Here is a 26,849-nt window from a genome sequence, read left to right as displayed (position 1 = left end):
CTGTAGGTAAAGAGGACGGAGTCTGGGGACTGAGGAGCTGGGTCCCACGCGTGTCCTCATTCCAGTGCCAAGGTCTGTCAGCTGTTGGAAGACGCAACCTCTTGCTGCCCCTTTCTCCACCCGTGGAAGACCTCCTTCATGCGCTCATGCTACACTCAGCTCGTGTACATGAAGGCATCTCACAGAAGCAAGTTATCCTAAAAGGAGGACGCGGGGGCCGAGGGTGAACGCCAAGAGCACACCGAGGCCACTGGCTGCGTCTCCCGGAAGGAGTGAGAGGGCTGGGACTGCTGACAAGCAAGACATCCTTATCAGGTGGGCTGACTGGGACATATTAAGCCCCAGCCAGGCAATCTCCTGCAAGGCAGCTGAGGAGGTGCACACACCCCTCCTGCCACATCATCAACTCACATGGGAAACGAGGAATCTGAATCTGCACAAACGTACCAAAACGAGAACACAAGCTGGGAGAAGACTGAGGGGCAAAGGTTCAGGGGTAAGAACTGAGCTGAGAGCTCTTTGGTACCACCAGCTTGCCACGAGCTCGAATCGCAGCTATTTATTTCTCTTGAGTGCATGACCAGAGCCACTCTCAAACCCAAGGGGGAGTCAAGGGAAGTGGTCGGAGAAAACCACACAGGACTTGCTTCAAAGTATCACCCTCAGACTTGCAAACCTCCAGTTTTAGCCAACATGCGGACAGAGAGCAGGCTCTAGCTACTGTCAAAACTACAGTATGGGTTCTTCATCCTAATAACTCCATTGGTTGAATTTTTCTCCTAATAGCTCCATATGTACAGAAGAAAATAGATGGACTTTCACTGCAATTTCATTTATAACACCGCCACTCAGGAACGACCTACCAAGGCCCAGTGAGCGGGGACAGTGAGGGGCCGCAGGGGCACCGAGGCAGCAAGGCCAGGCTGTCTCCCAGGACCTCAATGCACAGCTTCCAGGAGATCTTTAAATTTCTGAAGCAGGTAAACGTCTTAAACACTAAGCCGAAGTCATCGGCGAGGTGAGGGGGAAGGCCAACTTACCTTCAACTTCCAGAAGGTGGTATCCATCCCAGCCCCAAGGTTGAGAATTTGACAGTGGCATCCTGTCTTCCGGAGGAAAGCTTTCGTAAGCTGGCTGACACCCTGGACTCGAGCAAAATATCCTTAGAGGCCAGAGAAACAAGCCATCACCCGGGGCCCTGCAGAGCCGCCCTGCCAGCACCGGGCTCCGCGGCATCCCCGGCGCTGCACGGCTCGTTAGAGATCTGCCTGAAGGCCGCAGGAGTGTGAAGGGAAGGAGTGCGTGCCTCTCTCAAGACGACCGCTCTGAAACTTCTCTGCACTCTCCCAGAACGCAGCCACGCGACCCCAGCCAGGGGCCAGAGAGCCAGGTCCGTGGGTCAGCCTCTGGATGGGGCTGGGGTAAGTCAGGCTCCTGCCTCCAATCCCTGGTCTTCCTGGCTGAGAACTACTGGGCAAAGCTGCTAACAGTACAAGGTGTCACAAGAACATGGCCAATAAATGACACATAAGTGAGGGAGTTTTTTTCTTTTAGAGGGTTGGTTTTCTGAGGTTCAGACCTGCGCTTGAACTCAGCATGGGCTGCCCTCGAACTCTTGGTGATTCTCCTGCCTCCCAAGTGCTGGGATTACAGGCGTGCACCACCACACTGGCCATAAGTGAGTTTTGAGCATAGGAAAACGACATTCCACTTCCCTTACAAATGTAAGATGATTATACAATAAAATTTCAGTAACATATCCATTTTCATGGATCGCAGTAAAGATTAAAAGGCCTCATAGCACAACATGTTGGTAATTAAGAAATAAGAATTTTCAAACTATGCTCTGAGAGTGGACACCAACTCCCTTTAAGAAGGAGATCCTTAGGCCCAAGGCCCCTGGGCTACAGAGAACACAGGGAGGAGACAGCACTTGCCTCTGTTAATCTCGGGGGCCTTTCTCTCTTTGCACGGTCTCACAAGGTGCTCAATGTAGGGGTCGTGCCAGTAGCCGATGCTCACTGCGTACCTGAAAGAGAGGAGAAAGCCGGCCGGGAAGCAGAGATTAGCTTCAGACGCAGGCTCTGCTGCCAAGTCCACAGGAGCCAGGGGAGGAGCCAGGGGAGGAATCATTCATGAGAAGGCAGTGCACATGCAGGACCCTGCCACGCTCTGCCAGGGGCGGGGGCCAGTCACCCCGAGCCAGTCCCCAGCCCTACATTCCCCAGGATGGACTCAGCTGCAGTCGCCTGCCTCAGCCTCTGGAAGGAGCGCTGGGCCAAGGCACAGGCCCCTGCACCCGGTTCCGGCCGCCTTCCTGGAGACTCGTGCCCTAACGTGCTCAGCACACTGCCCACCGCCTTTCCCAGGTGTCTGCTCACCTCTCCTCGTTTGCTAATTCTATTCCAAGCGCCCCAACAGCTAGTACCCTCGCCTCACACTTCCTGGAGAAGACCTGTGCCGGTCTGCTCGCTCAGCAGAATCAGCCGGAGCCAGTCGGGAAGCCAAAGCGAACACTCCATGCCCAGAGAGCGACCCAAATACCAGAAATTCTCTGATACATATTTCTCCAGGAACCAGGCATCACACTTCGTTACAGATCACCGTGAGGAAACTGGGAACAAGTAAGCGCAACAGCCATGACTTGAAAACCTCGCCAACAGCCGATGTGGCTTCCACCCAGCTCCATGCCCAGGATCGGGCACGGCAACCAGGAGAAGGCCCGCGCCTACTCGACCCGTCAAGTACAGCTTATGAGATAAGAAGTACCCATATCATTTTGGTAGCGTGAAATCCGTATCATTTCAGGCTTCTGTCAGTCACATTCTAAATCTTCCTACCTGGAGTCTGAGTCACACTTCCACTTACTTCCCTGTCCCAGGATAACAAAGCTGAAATTTACGGGGCAGGGTGTGCTATACACCCAGTGGGTTCCTTCCTTTACAGCACTGGAGATTGAGTCTAGGGCCCTCACACTGAGCAGAACAGCACCACTGTTTATTTTGAGAAAGGGTTTCAGTAAGTCAAGCTGCCCAGGTGGGAAAGAGTTTGTGATCCTCCTGCCTCAGCCTCCCATAGTGAAGGGATTATAGGCTTGAGCCACCTTGCTCAGCTACATCTTTGCTTGCCACAGTCAGCACTCCAGAGCCAAGTGTCGTGGTACATGCCTGTAATCACAGCACTCGGCAGGCTGAGGCAGGAGGATTGTTGGAAGTTCAAGCCTGGGCTACGCAGTGAGCTCGAGGCCAGCCTGAATTGTACAGCATGACCCTGTCTCAAAAAGTCAATCAATCACACGAAAGAGGACAAAATCAGAAAATACCGGCATGCATCACAGCTGGGGAGGGGAAAGCCTGCTTCGGGCCAGTTGTATGTGTGCTGAGGGGCTGGGGCTGACGAAAACGGGGCCCTCTTCTTCCTGGGGCTGAACACTTTCAAAGGAATCTTCCGGCGCCACTTACCGGTGACGGCACATCTCACAGTCGAGGCGAGCATGGCTCTGTTCAACTGCGACACAGAGGGAGACGCCAGGCCTGCGGGTTCCTCCTAACTGCAGCTCCCTGCCCACGCCCAAGCTAGCGGCCAAGATGCAAGGACTCAGGAGTCAGTGCTGGGAAGAGCAGGGACAGCTGGGGGCCTGGCAGGGGGCTGGAAGCTCTGAAGGGAGACTCATCCCATTTCTGGACCCACAGGCTGTGCATCGGAGATTAAGCAGATTACACCATATTCATACAAGGAAACACGAACCAATCCTTTAAAGTAAAAACTAGAAGACAGAAAGGGCAAAATGTGCAAGAGACAAGACACAGTGACTGTTCAGGTGTTTAACAGACACGTTGCCATCAAGGCCCCGCTAAGTCACCCTCACTTTGGATACTCCTGTCCCATCAGTCCTGCCACTTCTGGACGGCTCTGAAGTCCTCTTCTTTCGTCCACTGGGCTTCGTGGCTGCCTTGATGTCCGGAGCCAACTCCCAGCACGGGCCTTGCGTGGTCACTTTGGGGAAGACCCAAAAGCTGCAGAGCCAGGCCCAGTGAAAAGGAAGACGAGAGAACCCCTCTGTCTTGTCTTTTTTTGAAACAGGGTCTTACTAAGCTGGCCTTGTGCTCACTGCATAGCCCAGGCTGGCCTCGAACTCGCAACAATCCTCCTGCCTCAGCCTCCTGAGTGCTGGGATTACAGGCATGCACCACCAAGCCCAGCAATCTTCGCGTTTGTACAAGCCTGCCTTTCTGCTGGACAGCACCTGGCACAGCAGTCACCACATCAGACTTCATAAAGACCCCACAAAAGTGGACTACCAGAGCTGCTTCATTCAGAGGAAAGGCAGTGGGATAAGGGGGATGGAAGCGAGGGCCACATCTGAGGGCGTAGAGACAAGAAGCCTTTTACTATGAAATTTAAACATTCACCAGATATTTTGATCACCCTTTTTGCATATATAGATGCCCATAAATACATTTGTGTGTGTACATTCTGCAAAGGGTTATTAGGAGATCAGTAACAACATTAACAATGGTTATCTGGTGTTCATTTTATTTATCTACATTTCCTCAATTTCCTGCACAGACCCCAGGACTCTCAAAAGAACTGGAAGAGGCACCACCAAGGAAGAAAAGAACAAGCCAATCAGAGTACGGCGATGGGAACGTGGCCCATGGGAGCACGGCCTATCGGAGCACGGCCAATGGGAGCGCGGCCTATCAGAGCACGATTACCCATCATCTAGAACTTTCACTCTGCAATCACTTTCACACTCTCCTCACTTTCAGATGCCGTGGATGTGGTAACTCTGGCAGAGGTTTTCTTCCACGCTGCTGCCCCTCGCCGTTCAAGAGTCAACACAGGCTCCTGCCTGGCGTCATCAGAAGGTACAGTGGTGCACACCTGCAATCCCAGCACTTTGGGAGGCTGAAGTAGGAGTACAAGTTTGAACCCAGTCTGGGCAATTTGCTGATTTAGTGAGATCTTGTCTCAAAATAAAAAGAGAACTAGGAATATAGCTCAGTGGAACAAGAACCTGTCTCCAAGGGTGAGGTCCTGAGTTCGAGCTCCAGTACCAAAATTAAATTAAATTAAAAGACAGAAGGGCTGGGGATGTAGCTCAGTGGTAGAGTGGATCTGGGTTTAATCCCCAGAACCTTAAAAAAAAAAAAGAAGTACTCATACCCTTGCAATACAAAAGCTGTCATAAATTAACATATGTTAATAAGAAAACACCCTTAAAATCCCAGAAGAAAAAAGATGAAGAAAAGACAAATTTGTAGCTGGGTATGGTAGTACACACCTATAATCCCAGCACTTGGGAGGCTGAGGCAGGAGGCCAACCTGAATACATAATGAGGTCAAGGACAGCCTGAATGAGACTGAAACCACGTCTCAAACCATGTGTGTGCATGTGCACACACACACACACACAAATACACATATATACACACATACACACACACACGGAAAATGTGCAGGAAATTCACAAAAGAAGACATCTCTGATCAATAACTACACAAAAAATTCAGCACAATCAAGAAAATACTAAATAAAAGCAAAAATGGAAAGCAGTATTTCTTCTACCAAACGGGCAAACACTTCCTCTCAACAGAACTTAACTGCGCAGAGGGAGAAGAGGGCGCTAGGCCACTGGACACCAGCAGGCAGCCTCGCCGCAAGGCACTGTGGGCACAGGACTGCACAGCCTGGAGCGCACCACACAATCCTGAGCATGCCGCTGAGGAGGCCATCCTCGGTCACGAGGGGAGGGGGCGCCATGGGATGAGGACAACACAGACGAGGGACGACGAGAGCTGAGGTCAGGTGGAGGCCCTGGCTCCTGATGGGAGGAGAGCAGCACGACAGTAGGGCATTTTATGGATGCTCTAAAAGATCAGTATCCTAAGACACAGGTTTGCCTAGTGGCTGAGGACTGGGATTGTCTCAAGCAAGGTGTTTTTTCTCAGGACCGAGGTAGCCTGACTAATTTAGGCACTTGGGCCTTGTCTTGCCCTACACGAGTGACCAATTTCTAGCTTCAGCTGCTCCCTGTCCTGAGGAAACAAGATGAGAAAGACATCTTTCTATAAGGACACAGAATAAAAAATTTAACATACCAGGTCAACAAAGTGTAAGAAAATTATATATACGAAATGTTTCCAATTTTGTTAGAAGCTACACACACACACACACACACACACACACTGCCAGGAGCTCAGGGCGCTGTCAACAGCCATTACCTCTGCATCTTCCTGGTTTGCCTAGTAATTCCCACTGCACTTCTCTGCTAACGTATAGCCTAACTTCATGTTTAAAACCCAAATTCAGGGCCGGGGAGATGGCTCAGTGGAATAAGCACTTGCCTGGCAAGCTCAGGGACCTGAGTTCAATCCCTGGTTCCACAAAAAAATAAATAAATAAATAAAACCCAAATTCAAGCCAGGCAAGGTGGCACATGCCTGTAACCCCAGAACTCCAGGAGGCTGAGGCAGGAGAATTGCAAATTTGAGCTGACCCTGGGTAATTTAACAAATTAGCAAGACCCTGTCTCAAGGGAAAAAAGAAAAAAAAAAAAGGCCTCCCAATAAAAATAAAAGGCATCAGGATGTAGCTCAGTGGAAGGCCATGGGTTCAATCCCTGGTATAAAATTGATCCATACATACTGAAAAAAGCGAGGCTCTCAGATTCGAAAGGACCTCAGAAGGCCTCCGCATGCCTTTGTTCAGCCCACCACTACTTCCCGTTCCAGATGTTCGCCAGCACTGACCTGCTCAGGGCAGTGAGCGCTCAAATCCCTTTCCATTTGTTGTAATACTCCGGCCGACACCATTCCACGAGTTTTCTTCTCACGCAGTGCTGGAGTAAGAACCTGCCTATTAGGACGAAGCACGCCTGTGCACCGCCTGAAGCCACCTCCCATTCCTCCCTGGGAAGCAGCAGGCAGGCGCTGCCCCTTCATCAGGGAGCATTATTGAGGGCCTCCTGAGGGCCGGGGAGATGGCTCAGTAGGATAAGCGCTTGACTGGCAAACGCAAGGATTTGAGTTCAATCCCCGGTTCCGCAAAAAAAAAAAAAAAAAAAAAAAAAAAGAAAGAAAGATGGGAGGGCCTCCTGGCTACAGGACATCAGCGAAAACAATGGGCCCTTGTCGGGGCTGAAACTGCCAGCAGGCTTCAGGGAGGGGCAGGGGCCCTCCCTGCTCTCCCAGGCTAGGTCCCGGCCAGGCTAGGTCCCGGCTGGCGTCTCCAGCGCCTTGGGAACACTCCAGAGCTGCTGCCTGCCTGGCGCAGGCCAGAGAAGCTGCTTAGTGAGGAAGGTGAGGCTGCCCGCCTCAAGCGGGGGAACCTCCTCGGTCAAGGCGGAGAACTGAACTCTGTTCCTTCTCAGACCCAGTCACACACCTGCATTTAGAATGCTCACGCCCTCAGGGTTGCCTCCTAACACTGCAGCTGATTAAATGGCATCTGTGTGTGTTGTGTGTCTATCCGTGTATGTGTGTCTGTGTACACACGTTTGTATGTGATTGCAACACTCGAATGACTCGCTGGGCCTGGTGGTGCATGTCTGTAATCCCAGCACTGAGGAGGCCCAGGCAAGACGCTCGCCCCTGAGTTTGAGGTCAGCCTGGACCACAGTGAGTTCAAGGCCAGCTGAACTATATAACAAGACCTTCTCCCAAAAAGTCAAACACCAAACACCAGAACAAAAAATATCAACTGACTATTCTCAGCATTAAAATCTCAAGATTGGGCTTTAATTGCACGCTGCTTGTGGTCCATCAGATCTTAGGCTATCGTCAATATAAGGGGTTTTTATTTACTTCTTTCAGTTTCACCTTTAGCGTCTATTTCCTGATGGTTTCATTCTTGTTTTAGAAATGGGAAGCAGGAAGTGAAATGTCAGGGCAACGCACTGCTGCGTCTGCTGCCTTTCCCAGGCGGTCTGAGGACACCTGCCAGCGCTCCCTGGTGGAGCCACCTAAGGAGCTGCTTCACCACCCAGGAAGACGCGCCCAGACAGCGCAATTCCCTCCCCAACCACTACTGGCTTCGTCTGCGGCCTTCACATAATACCCAGTTATTTCATGTGGATTAACATGGCTTACCATGCTTTTATCCCCTCACTTACAGGGAAGCTACACAGCTGACCTCAAAGAAGTCAAAGTAGACCTCGAAGCAGAGAAGAAAACCTGCTTGCCAGGGCCCAGGCAGGGGTGGGGAGAAGGGCAGAGGGGCCGGGGAGTGGGGCTGGGCTCCGGCTGAATGGGAGGAACCACTTCCAACGTTCCCCAGCACGGTGCGCAGTACGGTTAACAACGGTTAATTCAGCATTTCCAATGGCCCAAGAGTGGATTTTGAATGCTTTGAACACAAAACAATGCTAACTGTCTGAGGTGGGAAACACACCGGCCCCTCTGACCAGATCATCGCACGTTTTACACACGTACGGAAAGGTCACGCCGTACCCCACAATGACGACAACTGCTATGTGTCAACTGAAAAATAAAATCTGCCGTCAGAAGCAGGCACTGGACACAGGGCGGAGCGTGAGTGAAAGAGGCCAACGCTCACGCAGCGGGACTGAGCGGCAGTCCCAACCAGGAGGTCCCCTTACGCAACCCCCACTCTAACATAAAACATCAGCCAATACGGAGTAGCACATGAAGAGGCCACGGATCCTAATGTACAATACTTTGGGGGGAAAATATTTAAGAACATGTATTTTGAATAGTTAATAATTCAGCTCTTCATGTTCTTAGGGTCTACGTGTTTCCTTCCCTTTGTGCTCCTTGTATTCTGTCCCAGGCTGGAAAGGTGCATACAGAACACAAAGGCGTCACGCTTCATTCCCTTTATAAGCACGTCCACGTGACCCAGAATCACGGCTTAAGGGCGCTTTCCTTCTTCTGCTGGGCAATTCTTTTGGGGAGCACAAGTGTAGGTTTATTTCTGAACTCTCTGCCGTCTCACCGGCCAACCTGTTTACCCTTACGCTATCACCACACTGCCTTGGTTACGTAGCTTTACAGGAAGATGGGGAGCTTAAAAAGCACTAGTCCAGGGGCTGGTGAGATGGCTCAGTGGTCTAAAGCGCCTACTTAGAGCAAGCTTAGCAAAGCACAGGGACCGCGGTTCAATCCCCAGCACCACATGCCAGCCAGCCCCGCCCCCTGGTGGGCTGAGCTGGTCTCACACACACACACACACACACACATAAATAAATAAATTTAAAAAAAAAAAAGCACTAGTCCACATACTTTGCGTCTCAATATCCATTTTACAGTGAACTTGCTGATTTCTTTACAACAAGATGAACAGACTGTGATGAGAACTGCACTGGCTATACATTCATTTGGAGAGAACAGACATTTTAATGTATCTTCATTTTTTGGTGGTACAGGATTGAACTCGGGACCCTGCACTTGCTAAGCAGGAGCTTATGCCACTGAGCTATCTTCCCAGCCTTAATATACCTTTGTATTCTTAGTGTATTTATGCTACTATAAATCCCATTCTAAAATTTTATTTTCCCATATGTCTCAGTTACTCTTCTCTCATTGCTGGGACAAAATACCCGACAACCAAAATCAAGGAAGGAAAAGTTTACTTAGCTCACAGTTAGCGGAGGTTTCAGTCCATACTCAGCTGGCTCCAAGGCAGAGCAGCACATGGCAGAGGGCAGCAGTTCATGGCGGCAAAAAACAGCAAAGAGAAAAGGGAGGAGCAGCGGCGGAGGCAGCCGGCAGGCCTCTCTCCCTTCCTCACATGGTGTTCAGCCTACCTGGCCCCAGGGCGGGTGTAGCATTCACACCCATAATCCCGCATTGGATTACGAGTTAATCACAAATTCTAGAAGCCCACCTGAAGACTGCATGAAGCTTCAGGGGAACAACTAGACACAAACTGCAACATTATATTATGTGCGCACATACATCCGTCTGATAAAGGATTCTAGTATAATGAATTCAAACAAATCAACAAAAATGACTTAACTAGCACAAAGCAGGAATAGCCAGTAAGTGCATGAAGAAGTGGTTAACGGTAGTAGTCACCAGGGAGATAGCAGAAAAAAACAGCAGAACGAGACACTACTTCACACCAAACGATACCACATATTAATAAGGATCCCAGGCTACTGGAGCTCTGACACACTGCTGGGGGAAGTGGAAACTGATAAATCACTCTGAAAATTAGTTTAGCAGTTAAGTATCAACCCAGTTCATGACTACGCATCTCCACTCCTAGGCAAGAGAGAATCCAGGAGAGAAAAAGAGACTGCAGAATGTTCGCTACAAGCTGGGCATGGTGGCACACTCCCATAAATCCAGCACTCAGGACGCTGAGGCAGGAGGATCACTGCAAGTTCAAGACCAGCCTGAGCTACAAAGTGACTCAAGGCCAGCCTAAACTATGAAGTGAGACCTTGTCTCAAAATGTCTAAAAAAAAAAAAAAAAAAAAAAAAAAAAAAAAAAAAAAAAAAAAAAAAAAAAAAAAAAAAAAAAAAAAAAAAAAAAAAAAAAAAAAAAAAAAAAAAAAAAAAAAAAAAAAAGGAACAGTCACCAGAGCCGATGGCCCAACCTGGACCAGGGCAAATGTCCATCTATACAGGCTTATAAAGACTCAAACACTAACACCGTCCCTAAAAGCTCAAGGCCACGGCCCTAGGAGGATCCCATCCCCTGCCTGAGAAAGCTTAAGGCAACAGAGAATTTGGTTTAGCCGGCACCTGTGGGAGGGCAGGAGCCCAAGGTCCACGGGCGCCTAGCTGTCACTAGAATTAATCACACTGAACCAATCCAAACGTTCTCATTCCACTTCATTATCTGCCTTTGCTCATCTTTAACACACACAACCCAAATAAACCTGAGAGCATGTGTTGACTAAAGGGACAAAAGAATACATGCTACATGATTGCATTCGGCCAAGAATACTTAAGAACTGGCCAGTGCAATCTATGGTGGCCAAAGGAAAAAGAAGTGCATAATCATTACTATAAACACGTACTAACAGTTTCTTTTTTAAGTCAAAAACTGCTAAGATCGGTAGATGGCGACTTACCACGGCTTTCCAGAGTTCCCGGGATACGCGTGCCTGGCCTTGGTAGTAGCGTGCAGACACGTACAGTTATCCGCATGAGGACAAGCATTTCCTCTGGGTGAACCAGCTCCCTCTCTCCCCATCCCGCTTCCCATTTTGCTCCTCCTCCTCTCCCTCCCCCTCCTCTTCTGCTCCTCCTCCTCCGGCTGTCTCTGTCTAGTGCATCTGTCTTGGTCTCTCTGTCTCGGTCTCTCTGTCCCCATCTCTGTCAAGAACTCCTGGTGAAGTGCTAAAGAAAAACAAGAGACCACCAAGTGGCCAACACTCCACGATCCCTTTCTGTTGCACTGTCTGTGTTTCTTGCGCTGCTGTAACAAAATATCTAGCCTGAATAACTTAAAAGAGTAAGGGCTTTGGCCATGACTGGGCACCCTGGAATTGTACCTGTAACTCTAGCACTCCAAGAGGCTGAAGCAAAAGAGTCACAAATTCCAGCCCCACCTGAGCAACTTGGCAAATGAGCAAGACCTTGCTTCAAAAAAAAAAGAAAAAAAAAAAAAAAAAAAAAACAATAAAAAAAAAAAAAAAAAAAAAAAAAAAAAAGTAAACTTTAGAAAATAAAAAGGAGAGGCCAGGGAGATGGCTCAGTGGACTAAGCACTTCCCTGCAAGCGCAAGGGCCTGAGTTCAATCCCCAGTTCTACCAAAACAACAACAAACAGAATGCCTCAGGGCTGGGGAGATGGCTCAGTAGAATAAGCACTTGCCTGGTAAGCGCAAGGGCCTGAGTTCAATTCCCAGTTCTGCAAAAAAAAAAAAAAAGAAAAGAAAAGAAAAGAAAAAGGAGGGCCTGGGATACAGCTCAGTGGCACACCACCTGCCTGGCAAGCAAGAAGTCATGAATTCAACTCCCAGTAACAAAATAAAAAGTGACAATAATACCACAGAAAGGTGTATCAGAAAATAAAAAGGGAGGGCCGGCGAGATAGCTCAGAGGTCCAAGTGCCTGCTTAAGCAAGTGCAGAGACCAGGGTTCGATCTCCGACGCTAACTGCCATGTGGAACCCACCCCTGGCCACGGAGGACATGCCTGTAATCCCAGCGCTGGGGAGGCTGAAAACAGGAGGATCACTATGAGTCTGAGCTGCATAATGAGACCCTGCACCAAATACATAAATTTTAAAAGAAAAGAAAGAAAAGCAGAAGTCTTGGAGGTGTGGCCACGACCAAGGCTTGGCGCATGGTGTGGTCCACCCTGCTGCACTCGCGCCTACAGAAGGGGAAAGAGAAAGCAAAAAAAAAAAAGCGCACTTCCAGGATTGGTTTGATTTTTGCAGGACTGGTGACAACACAGGACGGGCGCCGAGCTATTCCTAGCCCTTTTTATTAGAGCTTGCAATCCTCCCACCCCAGCCTCCCAGAGTGCTGGGATCACTAGTACCTATGTGTCACCACTGCAGGCACGTAATCCTTATTTATTTAGGGATACTGGGGATTGAACTCTGGACCTTGCGCTTGCCAGGCAGGTGCTTATGCTGCTGAGCTCTCTCCCCGGCCCAGAATACCTTTACACAGTGGCATTAATCCACTCGAGAGGCAGATTCCTTAGGACCTAAAAAAACACCCAGAGGCCCCACCCAGGAACTCTGCTGCACTGGAAATTAACGTGGTTCCAAACATGTGAATTTGGGGGACACATCGAGGGCACACCCGCTTCCAACTTCTACTCAGTCCTTCCAGCTTATGTCACGACTTGTGTCTAGATGTCTCCCAGGGCTCACGCGCGCACAGGTGGGACTTTCAGCCACTGTCTGGAATTAGCATAGTTCCAAGAGGCTGGTAACCTGGATGGGACAAAAGGAAAAGGCTGCTGCTGCCTGTGGCCTCATGCCCACCCCCTGCCAGGGGCTGTTTGTCCTCCGTGATGCCCGTCTGCCGTGCCACCCCGCTTTGGAGCCTGTGAAGGACTGAAACCCCTACAAAGTGTGAGCAGAAAGAAACCTCTCCTCCTTCAACTCTGGGTGTCGGGGTCTTTGTCTCCGCAGTGGGAAAGTGAGACACTTACCCAGAAGGCTTCAACTGCGTTTGAAGGCTCAGTGTGCCCTGAGAGAAACTCTCATCTCCCCGGAGCACAGTCTTAGCAAGTACAAAGGACACACAGCAGGGATTTCCGGAAAGATGCTACTTTCCTGATGAAAAGGGACAGACCCAAGACATACACCATCTGCTAGCATCACTTTCGCTTCCTGTTTCCTGAAGCCTGGCTATACAAAGGGACTATGAGAATTCTGATATTCCCTCTTACGAATTCACCTAAAGGAACAAGCTCTGACAGTTCTGCCTAATGCATAACTAAACAATCTTATGGGTCCACAGTTTTGGTCATTAAAATGAAAAAGCAATTATAACTGCAAGTCAAGGAGGACACACGCCCTGCTATGTAACCACGTACGTAAGAATTTAGTAGGTAGCTCTTTCCCATCTTGCAAGATGGCAGGCGAAAAAACTGAGAAGCCAGACACTAAAGAGAAGAAACCCGAAGCCAAGAAGGCTGCTGCCAGTGGCACTGGTAAAAAGGGTACGGTGAAGGCAAAAAAGTCCAAGAAGGGGCAGTCCCACTGCAGCCGAAATCCTGTCCTGGTGAGAGGAATTGGTAGGTACTCCCGATCTGCTATGTATTCCAGAAAGGCTTTGTACTAGAGAAAGTACACAGCTGCTGAATCAGAGGTTGAGAAGAAAAAGAAGGATAAAGTTCTTGCTAAGATCACAAAACCAATCGTGGGGACAAGAATCGTGGTACCCAGGTGGTTAAGCTTTGAAAAATGCCTAAATCCTACCCTACTGACGACGTGCCCCAAATGCTCTTGAGCCACGGCAAGAAACCTTTCAGTCAGCATGTGCGGAAACTTCGAGCTAGCATCACTCCTGACACCATCTTGATCATCCTCACCGGGTGTCACAGAGGCAAGAGAGTGGTCTTCCTGAAGCAGTTGGCCCGTGGCTTGCCACTTGTGACTGGGCCTCTTAGCCTTAACTGTGTTCCTCTACAAAGAACACACCAGAAATTTGTCATTGCCACCTCTACAAAAATTGATATCAGCAAAGTGAAAATCCCCAAACACCTCACTGATGCTTACTTCAAGAAGCAGCAGCTGCGGAAACCCAGACAGGAGGAAAGTGAGATCTTTGATACTGAGAAAGAGAGATGCCAGATTTCAGAGCAGCGCAAGGTGGATCCGAAAGTGGTGGAATCACAGACTTTAGCAAAAATCAAAGCTGTTCCTCACAGCTCGGGAGCTACCTGCCATCCATTTTTGCTCTGACATCCTAATTAAATAACTGATACATTTTTTAAAAAAGAACTTAGTAGGTAATATATGCTGTACAAGGGATACTTCAACTCAGTATGCAAAGATAAACAATAATGACTGGAAACAAAATTAAGCTAACATGGCAACTTTGTAACATATGATGGGTAAATGATGGAAATAGGAAGCAAAACTCATAAAAGTGTTCAAAGAAACTGTTACAATGAGACTGGCCAGATAGCTCAGTGGACTAAGTGCCTGCTTAGGCAAGCACAGGGACTGGGGTCCAATCCCAGCACCACATGCCATGCCAGCCCCACCGCTGGATGCTCTGAGCCAGCCACTGAGGCCATGGTGGCGCACTCCTGTAATCCCAGCGCTGGGGAAGCTGACAACAAGAGGATTAAGACAAAAAAAAGGTAAAGATGTCAAGAGTCTGTATCATAAAGATTTCCATCCAGACAGCCAGGCTTGGTAATCCCAACTCCTCCGGGGGCTGATGTACGAGAATCACAAGTTCAAGCCCTGTCAGGGCAACTAAGCAACACCCTATTTCAAAATCAAAGAACAAAAAACACTGAGCTCAGAGCTCCTTGGTCCAATCCTCAGGACTATGATCAATACATATTGATATGTATCAAAATCAGAGCAATATGATCGCTACATAGTGGCTGATCGATTTACAATGTCCATGATTATGAAGCGCAATAAAAAATTAAACTGCCCATCATGCCTCAGCTTTACAGAAAATACTCCAACACCAGTAGCAAGGCTGCAATGCAAAATTTTAGCGGGAGCAGGTAGAAAAAGCAAAGGAGAAAACCAACAGGAAAGGGCGAAGTCCAGTTGTATTTGCTTGCAGATGGTGTGATCCTCTACTTAGGAGACTCTAAAGACTCCACCAGGGGGGCGTGGCCCTAGCTCAGGCCTTTAAGTGGCTGCTTCCACAAAGCTGTCAGCCTCAGGTTGCTGGAGTTCGAAGCTCACACCTCTCCCGCTGGCCAAAAGTGCCCTGAAGGCATTCGAGGAACCAAAAAAAAAAAAAGACTCCACCAGAAGACTTCTACAGCTAATAAGCAAATCCAATGAAACAGCAGACTATAAATCAATATTTATAAATTCAGTGGCTGTCCTGTATACTAGTAGATTAACTGAGAAAGAAATCAGGAAAAGTTTCAATCATAATCATCATCATCATCATCATCATCATCATCATCATCATCATCATCACCACCTAAGACTCAAGCTGATCCAGGAGGTAAAAGAGCTCTACAATGAAAATTTCAGAACACTGAAGAAGAAAATTGAGACTGGGCGTAGTGGCACTCAGGAGGGCGAGGCAGAGGATCACCACAAGTTTGAGACCAGTCAAGGCTACATAGTGAGTCCAAGTCCAGTGTGAATTACACAGTGAGGCTCTAAACAAACAAAAAGACAAAGAAAGAAACTGAGGAAGATGTCAGAAGATGGAAAGGCCTCCCAAGTCTATGGGCTGGCAAAAGTAACATTGTCAAAATGGCCATATTACAAACGCTATGTTTAGGGGCTGGGGAGATAGCTCAGTGGAATAAGCACTTGCCTGGCAAGAGCAAGGGCCTGAGTTCAATCCCAGTTCCACCAAAAAAAAAAAAAAAAAAAAAAAAAAGCTATCTTCAGATTCAGTGCTATCCCTATCAAAATACCAATGACATTTTTCATAGAAATAGAAAAAATAGAGGCATATGGTGACGCACGCCTCCAATCCCAGCACTCAGGAGGCTGAGGCAAGAGAACCACTGCAAGTTTAAGCTGGCTGAGGCTACAAAGCAAGACTTCATCGCAAAAAAAAAGTAGAAAAACAATCCTAAAATTGATAGGGAAATCCAAAAGACCCAGAACAACCAAGCAATGTCAAGCAAAAAAGAACGGGGCTGGAGGGAGGCAATATGATAGCCAACTTCAACTGTCCTACTACGTCACAGGGACAGGGGTGGCAAAGCACAGTACTGGCACAAAAAGACACGTACAGCAGTGGACCTGAACAGCAGACACAGAAACGAAGCTATGCTACTACAGGCAGAAGCGACTGCACACTGGTCTCCAGACAAAATGGAGCATTATTCCTCCATGAAGAACAAGGGAATTTTGTCCTCTCCAGGCAAATGATCTGAAGATCAGATTGTGTGAAATAAACTAGACTCAGGAGGAAAGTATCCCATGTGCTCACTAGTATGTAGGATCTAGAGAGATGACAAGAAAGTAGAAGGGAGACTGCCAGTAGACAAGAGAAGACAGTAAGGGGCAGAGGAGGGCCTGAGGGTGGGAACAGGATTCATGGAGGCAACCAACACATGTGCAGCAGGAGCTGAGGAGGCAGCGCAGCGGCACAAGACCTGCCTGGCAAGCGCAAGGTCCTGAGTTTGACTCCTGGTACCCTCAAAAAGCAACAACAACAGATTACACATACACGCACGTCTGAGATTATAAAAAAACATAAAAGTTGGGGGACAGCAGGGAAAGGGAAGCATGGGATGAAAGTGCCTCAAGTGTGTTATGCGCCATGTATGAATCCACCAGAATGAATCCCATTAATTTGTATAACCAACATACACTACTTAAAAAGATGTGGGGGGAAAAAATGGTACTATAACATATATTTTTAAAAACTACAATGAATACAGATAAAAGTTAGACTCTGATGTTGCAAGTTCCTCCAAATCAATATGAGAAAGATAAGCAAGCAGGGCTGGCGTCATGCCTCAGTCCCCAGCACGCAAGAAGCCTGGGCTCCATTCTCAGATGCACACAACCATGCAAAACAACAAACAAAACAGACAACACAACAGGAAATAATATGGAACGAGAGTTCATACAAAAACCAGCGATGGTGAGCGCGTTTTAAGCAGGCCGCCCAGCTGAACCTGGTGGCAACACCCCCCCACCCCCATCCACTCCCACCTGGCTCCCAGGGCCGGCAGGTTCTCCACGCTCGCTGCCTCCAGTCTTGGCCCCTACATGGTCTGTTCTCGACAAGAGGCTGCACTGATCCTGTTAAATCCCAAGCCAGAGCACCTATTCTTCAGCTGAAAATCTGCCAGTGGCTCCCATCTCACTGAGAATACAGGCCCGGGCCTTCCACAAACCCACCTCCTGCCTGCGGGATTTGCTCCAGCGCGGCCTTCCATGCTCACCCTGCCTGTCCCCTTCCCCTTCTCTCTGCAGTCAGCTCCTGGAAGGGCAGGCTGGCTCCGGCCTTTCCAGTCCCTCTTCCCTTTCTCCAGGGTCCACAGGGCTCACCGTTCAGCCCCACCCGTGGCAAGCATGTCTACCCCATTTGCCTGCTCAGTGAGACCATCCCGGGCTGCCTACCCCCTTAAGTCACAGCTCCTTCCAGCAGTTCTGGGGCAGGGACCCCAGGGCAGGCCTGGAATTTGGATTCCCGCCCACCATACCCCACTCCACCCTAGCCTTCCCACCCTCACAGCTCTCCATGGTCCAAAGCATTGCCTTTGGTTTGTTTGCCTCTAGACCAGAAGTACCTAGACTAGGGAGCCGGGGAGATGGCTCAGTGGAATTAGCACTTCCCCAGCAAGAACAAGGGTCTGAGTTCAATCCTCAGTTCCACAAAAAAAAAAAGTACCTAGACCAGCGCCTCCACAGACCAAGCACTCCACAAAGCACCCTGAATGCATGAACACTGCAATATGCAAACACTTGGGCAAGGAGGGGAGGAAGCACCAAAAGCAGAGAAGGGCATGCTCAGTGGCCTGCAGAGGGACTGCACGGAGGAGCGGAGAACAGAGCGAGACAGGCAGGCCCTGTCCACTAGGGAGGAACTTTAGACTTTTCCAATCAGCCACAGGAAGCCATTAAGCTAGGGAGTGACACCAAGTGAATCTCTCACATACCTCCAGGCTTTGCTAGGAGATAAGACTGGCAGTGCAGGAGGCCAGCGAGGGCCAAGTGGGGAGGGGCTTAAAAACATAAGGGGGCTGGGGAGATGGCTCAGTAGAATAAGCACTTGCCTGGCAAGCACAAGGGCCTGAGTTCCATCCCTGGTTACGCCAAAAAAAGAAAAAGAAAACAAGAAGCGAATTACAGTAATACACATGGGGTAAAAGCAACCAAGTGTGAAGGGACCAATCACCAAAGGAAGGAAAGTGAAAGGGCACCAGTGCATTTGATGTGCGCACTGGATGAACAATGGCCTCTGGCAGGGTGTGCGGCTAGGCTAGCGGTGGCAGAAGAATGTGCGGAGGTGAAGTAGAGTGCAGGCTGGGAAACCCTGGATCTGAGGTCACTCGGAGACGTGCAAATGGGCATTTCCAGCTGGCGGTCAGATATCCGGGCGTGTCCACTATAACACCCCCATGAGCTGAGTCAGCGTGGCAGCACTGGGTGTGGAGGGCCCACCTGGGGATCGCTGCCAACAGCACAAAAGGAGAACTGGGGGGGACGACGGTGCCCCGCTGGTTCCTTCTGGAAGAGCTTGTGGCGCTGGCATTCCTGATATGAACTCAGCTGTTCTCAGGGTTGGAAGAGCTCAGGGCCTCATGGCTGCAGTCCTCTCCGGGGAGCGCTGGTCCTCCTTACCCTGAGCTTACCTTGTGCTTCCTGGCTCCAGTGCAGACCCCTCAGCCTGCTGGCACAGGTCCTTGATCCCGCTGGCACAGACTACCGAGCTTCACCCCTGATGGCTGGGCCTTTCCAGCACAGATCCACGAAGCAGGCCTGTGTGAGACATTGTTATGGGCTCCAGGCCTCCAGCTGGACTCAGGCAGGACACTGCTGTGGGACCCAGGCCCTCTGCTGGACTCTCAGGATCTCTAGTATACGGGCAGATCCTCCACACTCTTTTGCATATGACTCTTTGGGTGAACATTATAAAATAATCCTATAAATTATGTCTTGTATTAAACCGTTTCCCTTACAAACTCTGACTGCAAGGCAAGAGTGACCACGTGCAGGTGCAGTATATGACATAACACTGTATAGATTTGTTGGGGCCGGGGAGATAGCTCAGTAGAATAAGCGCTTGCCTGTATAGATTTGTTCCTGGCTGTCCACAGGACATTGAAAGATCTTAAGAGTCACACGCATGATCTGTTCCTGAAAACGCATGCTGGCTAGCAAACAGAACAATAAGGGATGAGTCCTAAGAGACAGGGTGACGGAGCAGAGATGAACAACAGCCATGGGGTGGGATGGAGAGAATAAGCTCCCCTTGGTCACCACCCATCTGTCACATGCACCTGCTGGAGACGGTGCTAAAGTACAAATCCAGATCATGTAGGGTGCCTGCTCCACCAACGCTGATGACAAAAGCCACACCCCTGGGGCCATCCATGCTTCTGTCTTCTGACTACCTGTGGTGGACTGACAACTGGTGGTCAACTTCGGACACCCAGCTGAACTGAACCAGCATGGCACTGGGTGTGGGGGCCTGCCTGAGGGCTGTTGCCAGCAGCAGAAGAGGCAGATCTGGAGAGAAGACACTTAGAGGCTGTTAGAGAAGCTAATGGGAGGCTGTAGGAGCTGTTGGTTCTCTCGGAGGACCTCGTCATCCTGGTTTTCCCGGTGACTTTGGTTGTTGCCTTAAGAGGAGGAGCTCGGGACCTCACTGTCGCTGAGGACGGCTGCAGTTCACTTGGCCGAGCTCTGGCCCTCATCCTGAGCATCGCTTCCTGCTCTGGAAGGGAAGGCGGTGCACTGCGCAGTCTGCTCGAGCAGCTCGTCACGATGGCTTTCCTGACGGGAACTGCGCTTTCCTCATCGCTGGAGGCGCTCGGGACCTCACTGTCGCTGAGGACGGCTGTGGTACTTGTCGGGGGCTCTAGTGCTCACCTCGAGCATTGCTTCCTGGCCCCAGGGCAGATCCCTCAGCCTGCGGGCACAGGTCCTTGATCCTGCTGGCGCAGCTTCCACCACTGACCTCGGGGCCTTCCCAGCTCAGATGCAAGAAAGGGGCCTGCACGAGACACTGTTGCGGGCTCCAGGCCTCCATGTGGGCTTGTGGGAGGCCCCGTCAGGGGCTCAGGTCTTCAGGGGACTCCCACAGCACACTGGGAGCCAGGCCTCAGCTGGACTCCATTTCCTGCACTCTGTATACGACTCTTTGGGTGACTATTATAAAGTAAGTACCCTGGGTTGCACTGTCCCCTAGCAACACCCCAACTACAACACTGCCTCTGCAGCTTCTCTCGGACGACCCAGTCCCCACCTAAGGCACGGCCCCGCTGCAATCCCAGGGCCCAGCTACGTGCTTCTGCCGAGCAACCTCCCGTGCACCTTCTGAAGACTCGCCCCTCGCACTGTGAAGGGAGAAAAGCTGCCCTGCCGCCTGGGAACTGGCCCTCCCCCTGGGCCAGGCCTCCTCCTGCGGGCAGCGGCCTGGCAAGCACGGTGAGGCCATGATGTTCTGCTGCTGGACACGAACCACCTTGCAGAACACCAACACAGGGACACTGCAACAGTGACAAAATGACACTTCATAACTTTGGGCCACTATGCCCCCCACAAAATACCAAACTCCCTCTCTCCCAGCTGATGAGTGACTGTGGCTTCTTCATGACTTAGCGTCAAGCCTACTCCAGCCAAACGTCCTAGAAAAGACTGAGTAGGCTGCCCCACCAAGACGGGTCCCCGCCTCCTTCTGGCCAGACACAGGCCTGGTGGGTCCTAGGCAGAGTAGAGAGCTGACCAGAGACACTGCACGAGGAGACATGGTCAAGTGGGGAGTGGGGCACTAAGTCTTGTGTTGTGATAACAAAATACCTGTGGCAGGATATGTTATGAAGTAAAAGGGTCCACTTGTCTTCCAAATCAGATAGCTGTAAAGATAAAATAGCAAATGCCAGTTCAGGAAAGGCCCAAGGCTCAGCGGCATGAGAATGTGGAGGAGATGCACACGGGAGAGGGATCAAAGGCAAACCACAGGAGGCGCCAGCCTTGTTTATTTCAACCTGTCTCACAATAACCAAGTCCCACAGGAGCAAAAGCTCACTCCCTCGAGAAATGCACGAATGCCTCCTACCATGCGCGGTGGCGCAAGCTTGCCATCCCAGCACCCAGCACCCAGGAAGCTGAGGCAGGAGGCTCACCTTGAGCTCAAACCCAGCCTGAACTAAATAGGAAGACTGAAATAAATAGTCTTAAATACAAAAAAATGAATTAATCCCTCTCAAAGGGCCTAATGCTTCTCCTAGGCGCTGCCTCGGAGCACGACCACTCTGAGGACTGAGCCGCCACATGAGTTGTGGCAGGACGAACCATATTCAATCCACAGAAAGGGTGAGCCGGGCCACCTACCACAGTGAATGCTCAGCGGATGCCAACTGCAGCTCAGCACTTAGCGAGCACAAACCTAATGTTGCAGGCAGCCTAAGTTAGATAAAAATATTGTAGGTAGTTAGACAGGGACAGGCCCTCGAAGGGGATGACAAAGACCAGACATCTTACTGGGGAGATGCTCCTGGTGTGAGTCAGACCTAAAGATCAAACAAATGCTGACCTCCCTAAAGTTGGCATCCAGGATTGCTCATTAGTCGGGAAGAATCATTGACTGAAGGCCACCAGATAAGGTCGCCTGCTTGCTACGTGACTCGCTACCCCATTTGGTCCTAGGCCTAATCAATTTTACCTGGGCAATGGTGCTTGTAATCCCATTGGTTGACCATAGTTTTGTCCCACCCTGTATCTGCCTAAGCGGGACCCCTTTGTCTCTACCTTAGCCCCGCAAGGTTTTGTCCTATAAAAATAACCTGAAGGAGACAGCTTCCTGGGCAACCCGCTTGGGACCCCCTTCTGTCCCTCTCCGACAGAAGCTTTCCTTTCCAATAAAGTTTTACCCTCAACCTCCGTTTGTTCCTAAAATTCATTCTTCGGTTTTAGAAAACACGAACTCACTCAGGCCAGGTTGGGAATTTCACGTTCCTGTATCACTAACACACCCGACCAGAACAGTGCTGCCAACAGGAGCCGATGACCACGACAAGGACCACAGGAACAACCGACAGGAACAACATCACACCTCTAAGGCGGCTTCACCACTGCCCCCACAGAGTGAGAGCAGTGAAAACAGCAGAAATAGGACTGTGGTTCCCAGGGAAACCAACTGGCTTTTTAAAAAAGTTATTTTAGGGATTTTAAAGCCTAACTCAGGGTGGCAGGGACCAGCCAGACCCAAGGCTCAGATATATTCAGCGACTTCCAACTGGAGGCAAACCCAAACTAACTATGTATTCAGGGCTTTCTCTTCGTGCCAGATCCTGGGCTAGGAGCTTTGATCAACTGTCTCATTTAATACACCTTAAAGATGGGTTCTCCCATTAGCCCCATTTTAAAGGTAAGAAGACAGAGGCAAATAGAGTAATTTGCCCATCATTCTTGCAAGGTGTTAGAGGTGATGTCACAGCTTTGAACAAGATCTAAGAGTTTAATGTGTTGAACGAGGCCAAGTGAAGATGTTGATCACATTCCCATGGGAGCTGAAATGCAGAATATGAAGTATTAGGACCTTTAAGAGGAACTAATACATTTGTTTTGGGTTTTTTTGAGACAGCGTCTTGCTGTACAATTCATTTCCTAAAAATGTACTTCTGAAGTCCCACACTCCCTTCACACATTTTCAAAGGAAAACGTAACGCTAAAAAGCTTAGATGAGGGCCAGGAAGGTAGCTCAGTGGGATAAGTGTTTGCCTGGGAAGCACGAGGTCCTGAGTTCAATCCCTGGTACCATAAAAAAAAAAAAAAAAAAAAGCTTAGATGAAATTCACCCAGATGGCAAACACCTCTGGTCTTTATAACCCAGGACTTATCCCAGGATATTGATTCAAGAGATGTGCAGTTTGGTTGGCAACTACTACTTGGCAGTCTAGATCCAAGTCAACCTTTTCCTACGCCATCCAGCATTTCGAAGATGCAAAGAGCATCAGAAAACTGCAGCAGAGGGGCCAGGGAGATAGCTCAGCAGAATAAGCACTTGCCTGGCAAGCACAAGGGCCTGAGTTCAATCCCTGGTTCCACCAAAAAAAAAAAAAAAAGAAAAAAAAGAAAGAAAGAAAGAAAGAAAGAAAGAAAACTGCAGCAGAGGAAAAGAAGCTATAGAACCAGAGACTGTGAAAAGGCAAACCAGCTATACTACTTCTTTGTTCCTTGTGTCTGAACTATTTTATTGATCATTTACATCTTTGAAGCAACTGTGAAAAAAAAAAATTACCAAGATTTGTTAAATGATCCTGACCCTGATGGTTATGAAAATAACTCAATACAAATTTTCTTAGCACGTGGCAGAGTCCATAGGAGAAAAAAAATATTTCTGATTTAGCAGCGCCACCGATACTATCAACAGCAACTGAAAGCTGGAGAATAAATGAAGGCAAATGCAATCCCTTTAAATCCACGTGTCTTACCCAGGGAAGACCACTAAGCCTTCGCTGTTGATGTGTGTCTAAACAACCAACCACCATTAACATCTATTAGGTGCTGATCATAGCTCTAAATGCTCTGTAAAGTACCGCTGAAGCTGGCTGTGCTTGAGCACACCTGGGACCCCAGCACCCCAGGAAGCTGAGGCAGGAGAATCTAAGTTCCAGTTCACCTGAGCAAAATAAGGAGGAGGCGGTGAGTTCAATCACCAGTACCACAAAATTAACTAACCAATTAATTAAGTGCTGTTGAGTCATCAAACCCACCCAGGAAATGAGCATTATCCCCATTTTACAGGTCAGAAAACTGAAGAACAAAATGGGTTAGGAATTTGCCTGTTTACCAAGCTAATACATGGAAGGTAGCACTTGGGAAGCTGAGGCAGGACTGTCACAAGTCCAAGGCCTACGGGGTCTACATAGGAAGTTGATGACCACCCTGATAAGGTGACCAATTAAAAAGGGGGGAGGGGGCTAGGGAGCTAGCTCAGCGGCATAAGCGTCTGCTTGGCAAATGCAAGGTCCTCAGTTCGATTCCGGACACATATACACAAAAAGCACAAATGGCGAGGATCCAGGCAGACAGAGCCTGACTCCGGAGCTTATACTCCCAATCACCGTGCTGACTCGAGGAAACCACCAAAAGTGGAGCGCTTCAACCGAAATTTTGGTGTTCCCCGCTGTACGATCCCTCCTGGCCCCAACACGCTTCTTCCATTTCCAAGGCATCCTTTCAGATGTTCTTAAACAGTCCCTACGCGTCCCTTGCTGTGCCTCAACACGCTCTTACACCCCCATTTTTTTAAAGGCTTTTCTTCCCGGCGTCAACACCACTACCTAATTTTAATGGCGTGCTGCGTCTCCTAGACCGCAACACAAAATTCTAATTCTCTATTTCACGGGTACCGATTTGTTTCCTGTCTTTCCCAACTAGACTGGGAGTTGCAGTACGTCCCACACACGTCTGTCCTGAACAGCGTGCAGTACTCCCAGTCACTGCACAAAGCAACCTCCCAATCTGCCGAACGACAGCGCAGGGGTGCACAAGCCCCGGGGTTTCCTCCCTCCGGGTCCGCGTGCAGGGGCCGTGCCCACCATCGCCACCACCTGCTGCACCCGCACGAGCCTCGGGTGGCAGTGGCTCTGGAAGCAGACGTTATGCATTTTGTGGGCCTGGGTATCGGGTGCACACTGGGAGCCACGCCACCCCAACGGAGCTTAATCTAAGGCGAAATCTGCATTTCTCATAACCCCACAAGGCTGTAGTCAGTGTTTGCAACGCCTCTCTTTCCAAGAGGTCCACGCTCCCCTTCAGGTACTCCGGGCTCGCGCGCCAGGCACACAGCGCGGCTCCAAGGCGACTCCTCCTATCAATGAACCCGATTATTCGTGCTCTCCACAGGTACGAAGGGGAGATCGCTGAAGTCGGCGCGGCATTCCTCTCCCGAGTGCGGGAAGCCTCCCGCGGCACAGGCCGGCCGCCCGCCGCCGCCCGACCCCAGCGGAGCCCGCCCTGCGCCGCCCCGCGCCCCGCCGCCCGCCCCGAAGGCACCTCTTGCACACAGAAGCATCTTCGCAGGTGCCGCGCACGCCCTCGTCGTCGGTGTCGCGGCTGGACGAGGACCCGAACGGGGACGACTCCCTCCGGTTAGCGGCCATGGGCGTGGAGATGTCGGTGTGCGGCGCCCGCCGGGGACAGGGAAATGGGGTCAACAGGCACCGGGGGACGCAGCAAGCCACACAGACGCGGGGGCGACGGAGGCTGGTTGCCACCCGGCTCAGCTGGAGCGGCTAAGTGACACCGCCCCCGCGGGCTGCCCCAGCAACCTTCCGGCTGATTGGCGCCCCTACGGAGAAGCTTATTGGATAATTTCTCCGCCCTCTGAGACAATGGAGCTTATTCATTGGGAGAAGTTTTAGTCCCGCCCACGTGACCCGGAAGCTGAAAGTGATTAAGACCAACGCAATGCTTTGTGGGAAATGTAGTCTTAGATATTTTGAAATCCTGTGATTTCTTATCTCCAGCTATGAAATTTTAGGTATTGTAAAGCTATTATATTATAATTATAATTAATTAAATCAGGCAGAAGAACTAACGGCAGGTTCTTTAGTACTGGGGAGAAAGGTGCAAGTTGTTAGATTTCAATTGAACCTCAGCACTAGGGTGGCTGACACCTGTTAGGTCTGGTATTAAGGGCTTTATACACAAAATCGCCTTTGAAGTGCTGTGAAGAGGTGGTACTTAGAAAACCAGTACAAGGGAAGATATGAAATAATGAAAAACAATTGGAAGTACCAAGCGCAAGCATCCATGGCTGAATTTAGAGATAACAAACTTCAGTGACAGACCAATTTATGAAGTTCAAACCAAGCAAAACTAATATTGTTCAGAGAAACATATGTATGTAGTGAAATATACAGAAAAGCAAAAGAATGACAAGGGAAAAACAGGAATCAGGATACTGGTGACCCCCAGGAGCAGGTTGCAGGAGGGCAGAGAACAGGACTAGGATAGATTTTTTTTTTATAATTTTATTGAGAAACAAATAGCAATATGACAGTTTCAAACCGATTAGTAGGATAGTTTTTGGGGTTTTTTTGTTTTTTTTTTTTTTGGTTTTTTTGCGGAACCAGGGATTGAACTCAAGCCCTTGTGCTTGCCAGGGAAGCATTTATTCCACTGAGCCATCTCCCCAGCCCAGTAGGACAGTTTCAATAATTAAATATTGCATATTGTTGTCTTAGTGGTTATTCATTTTACCAGATGCAGACATGAAATCCTGTCCACTAACTAGGAAAGGAATTTATAGACACTTCATATGTTTCTCAAATGGGAGTGGGTACACATATGTTTGTTTTGCTATTATTCATAATAACATACCCAAAATGTTCATTACAGATGTTTTATAGTCTTCGCTAAATTAAGTATGTTTGTATACTTTATTTTATCTGTCTCATGTTGGGAGTAGGCAATTGATATACTCAAACTTCAAGAATTATGAATCAGGGCTGGTGAGATGGCTCAGTGGGCTGGTGAGATGGCCCAGTGATCTAAAGCACCTACTTAGAACAAGCTTAGCAAAGCACAGGGACCACGGTTCAATCCCCCAGC

General features: G+C 49.5%; 1 protein-coding gene across 2 annotated transcripts in view; it reads right to left on the bottom strand.

The window, feature by feature from the left end:
• Window positions 1-25,565, bottom strand: part of Lcmt1 (leucine carboxyl methyltransferase 1) — a 72,076-nt gene extending 46,511 nt beyond the window's left edge. Inside the window, exons 1-3 of one of the 2 annotated variants that reach the window (XM_004623127.2) lie at window positions 25,290-25,565; window positions 1,938-2,029; window positions 1,041-1,162 (exon numbers count right to left, since the gene is read on the bottom strand). In XM_004623127.2, coding sequence (XP_004623184.1) covers window positions 1,041-1,162; window positions 1,938-2,029; window positions 25,290-25,396 — 321 coding nt within the window. In that variant the 5' untranslated portion in view covers window positions 25,397-25,565. The remainder of the gene's footprint in view (window positions 1-1,040; window positions 1,163-1,937; window positions 2,030-25,289) is intronic. The other variant, XM_023715749.1, reaches the window with a different exon arrangement.
• Window positions 25,566-26,849: the final 1,284 nt, after the last annotated feature.

The sequence above is a fragment of the Octodon degus genome, unplaced genomic scaffold (genome assembly GCF_000260255.1).
Source record: "Octodon degus isolate 3935 unplaced genomic scaffold, OctDeg1.0 scaffold00001, whole genome shotgun sequence".
Classification (NCBI taxonomy): Eukaryota; Metazoa; Chordata; class Mammalia; order Rodentia; family Octodontidae; genus Octodon; species Octodon degus.
Note: the sequence above shows the minus strand (reverse complement) of the source record. Positions and strands in the feature narration are given on the sequence as shown.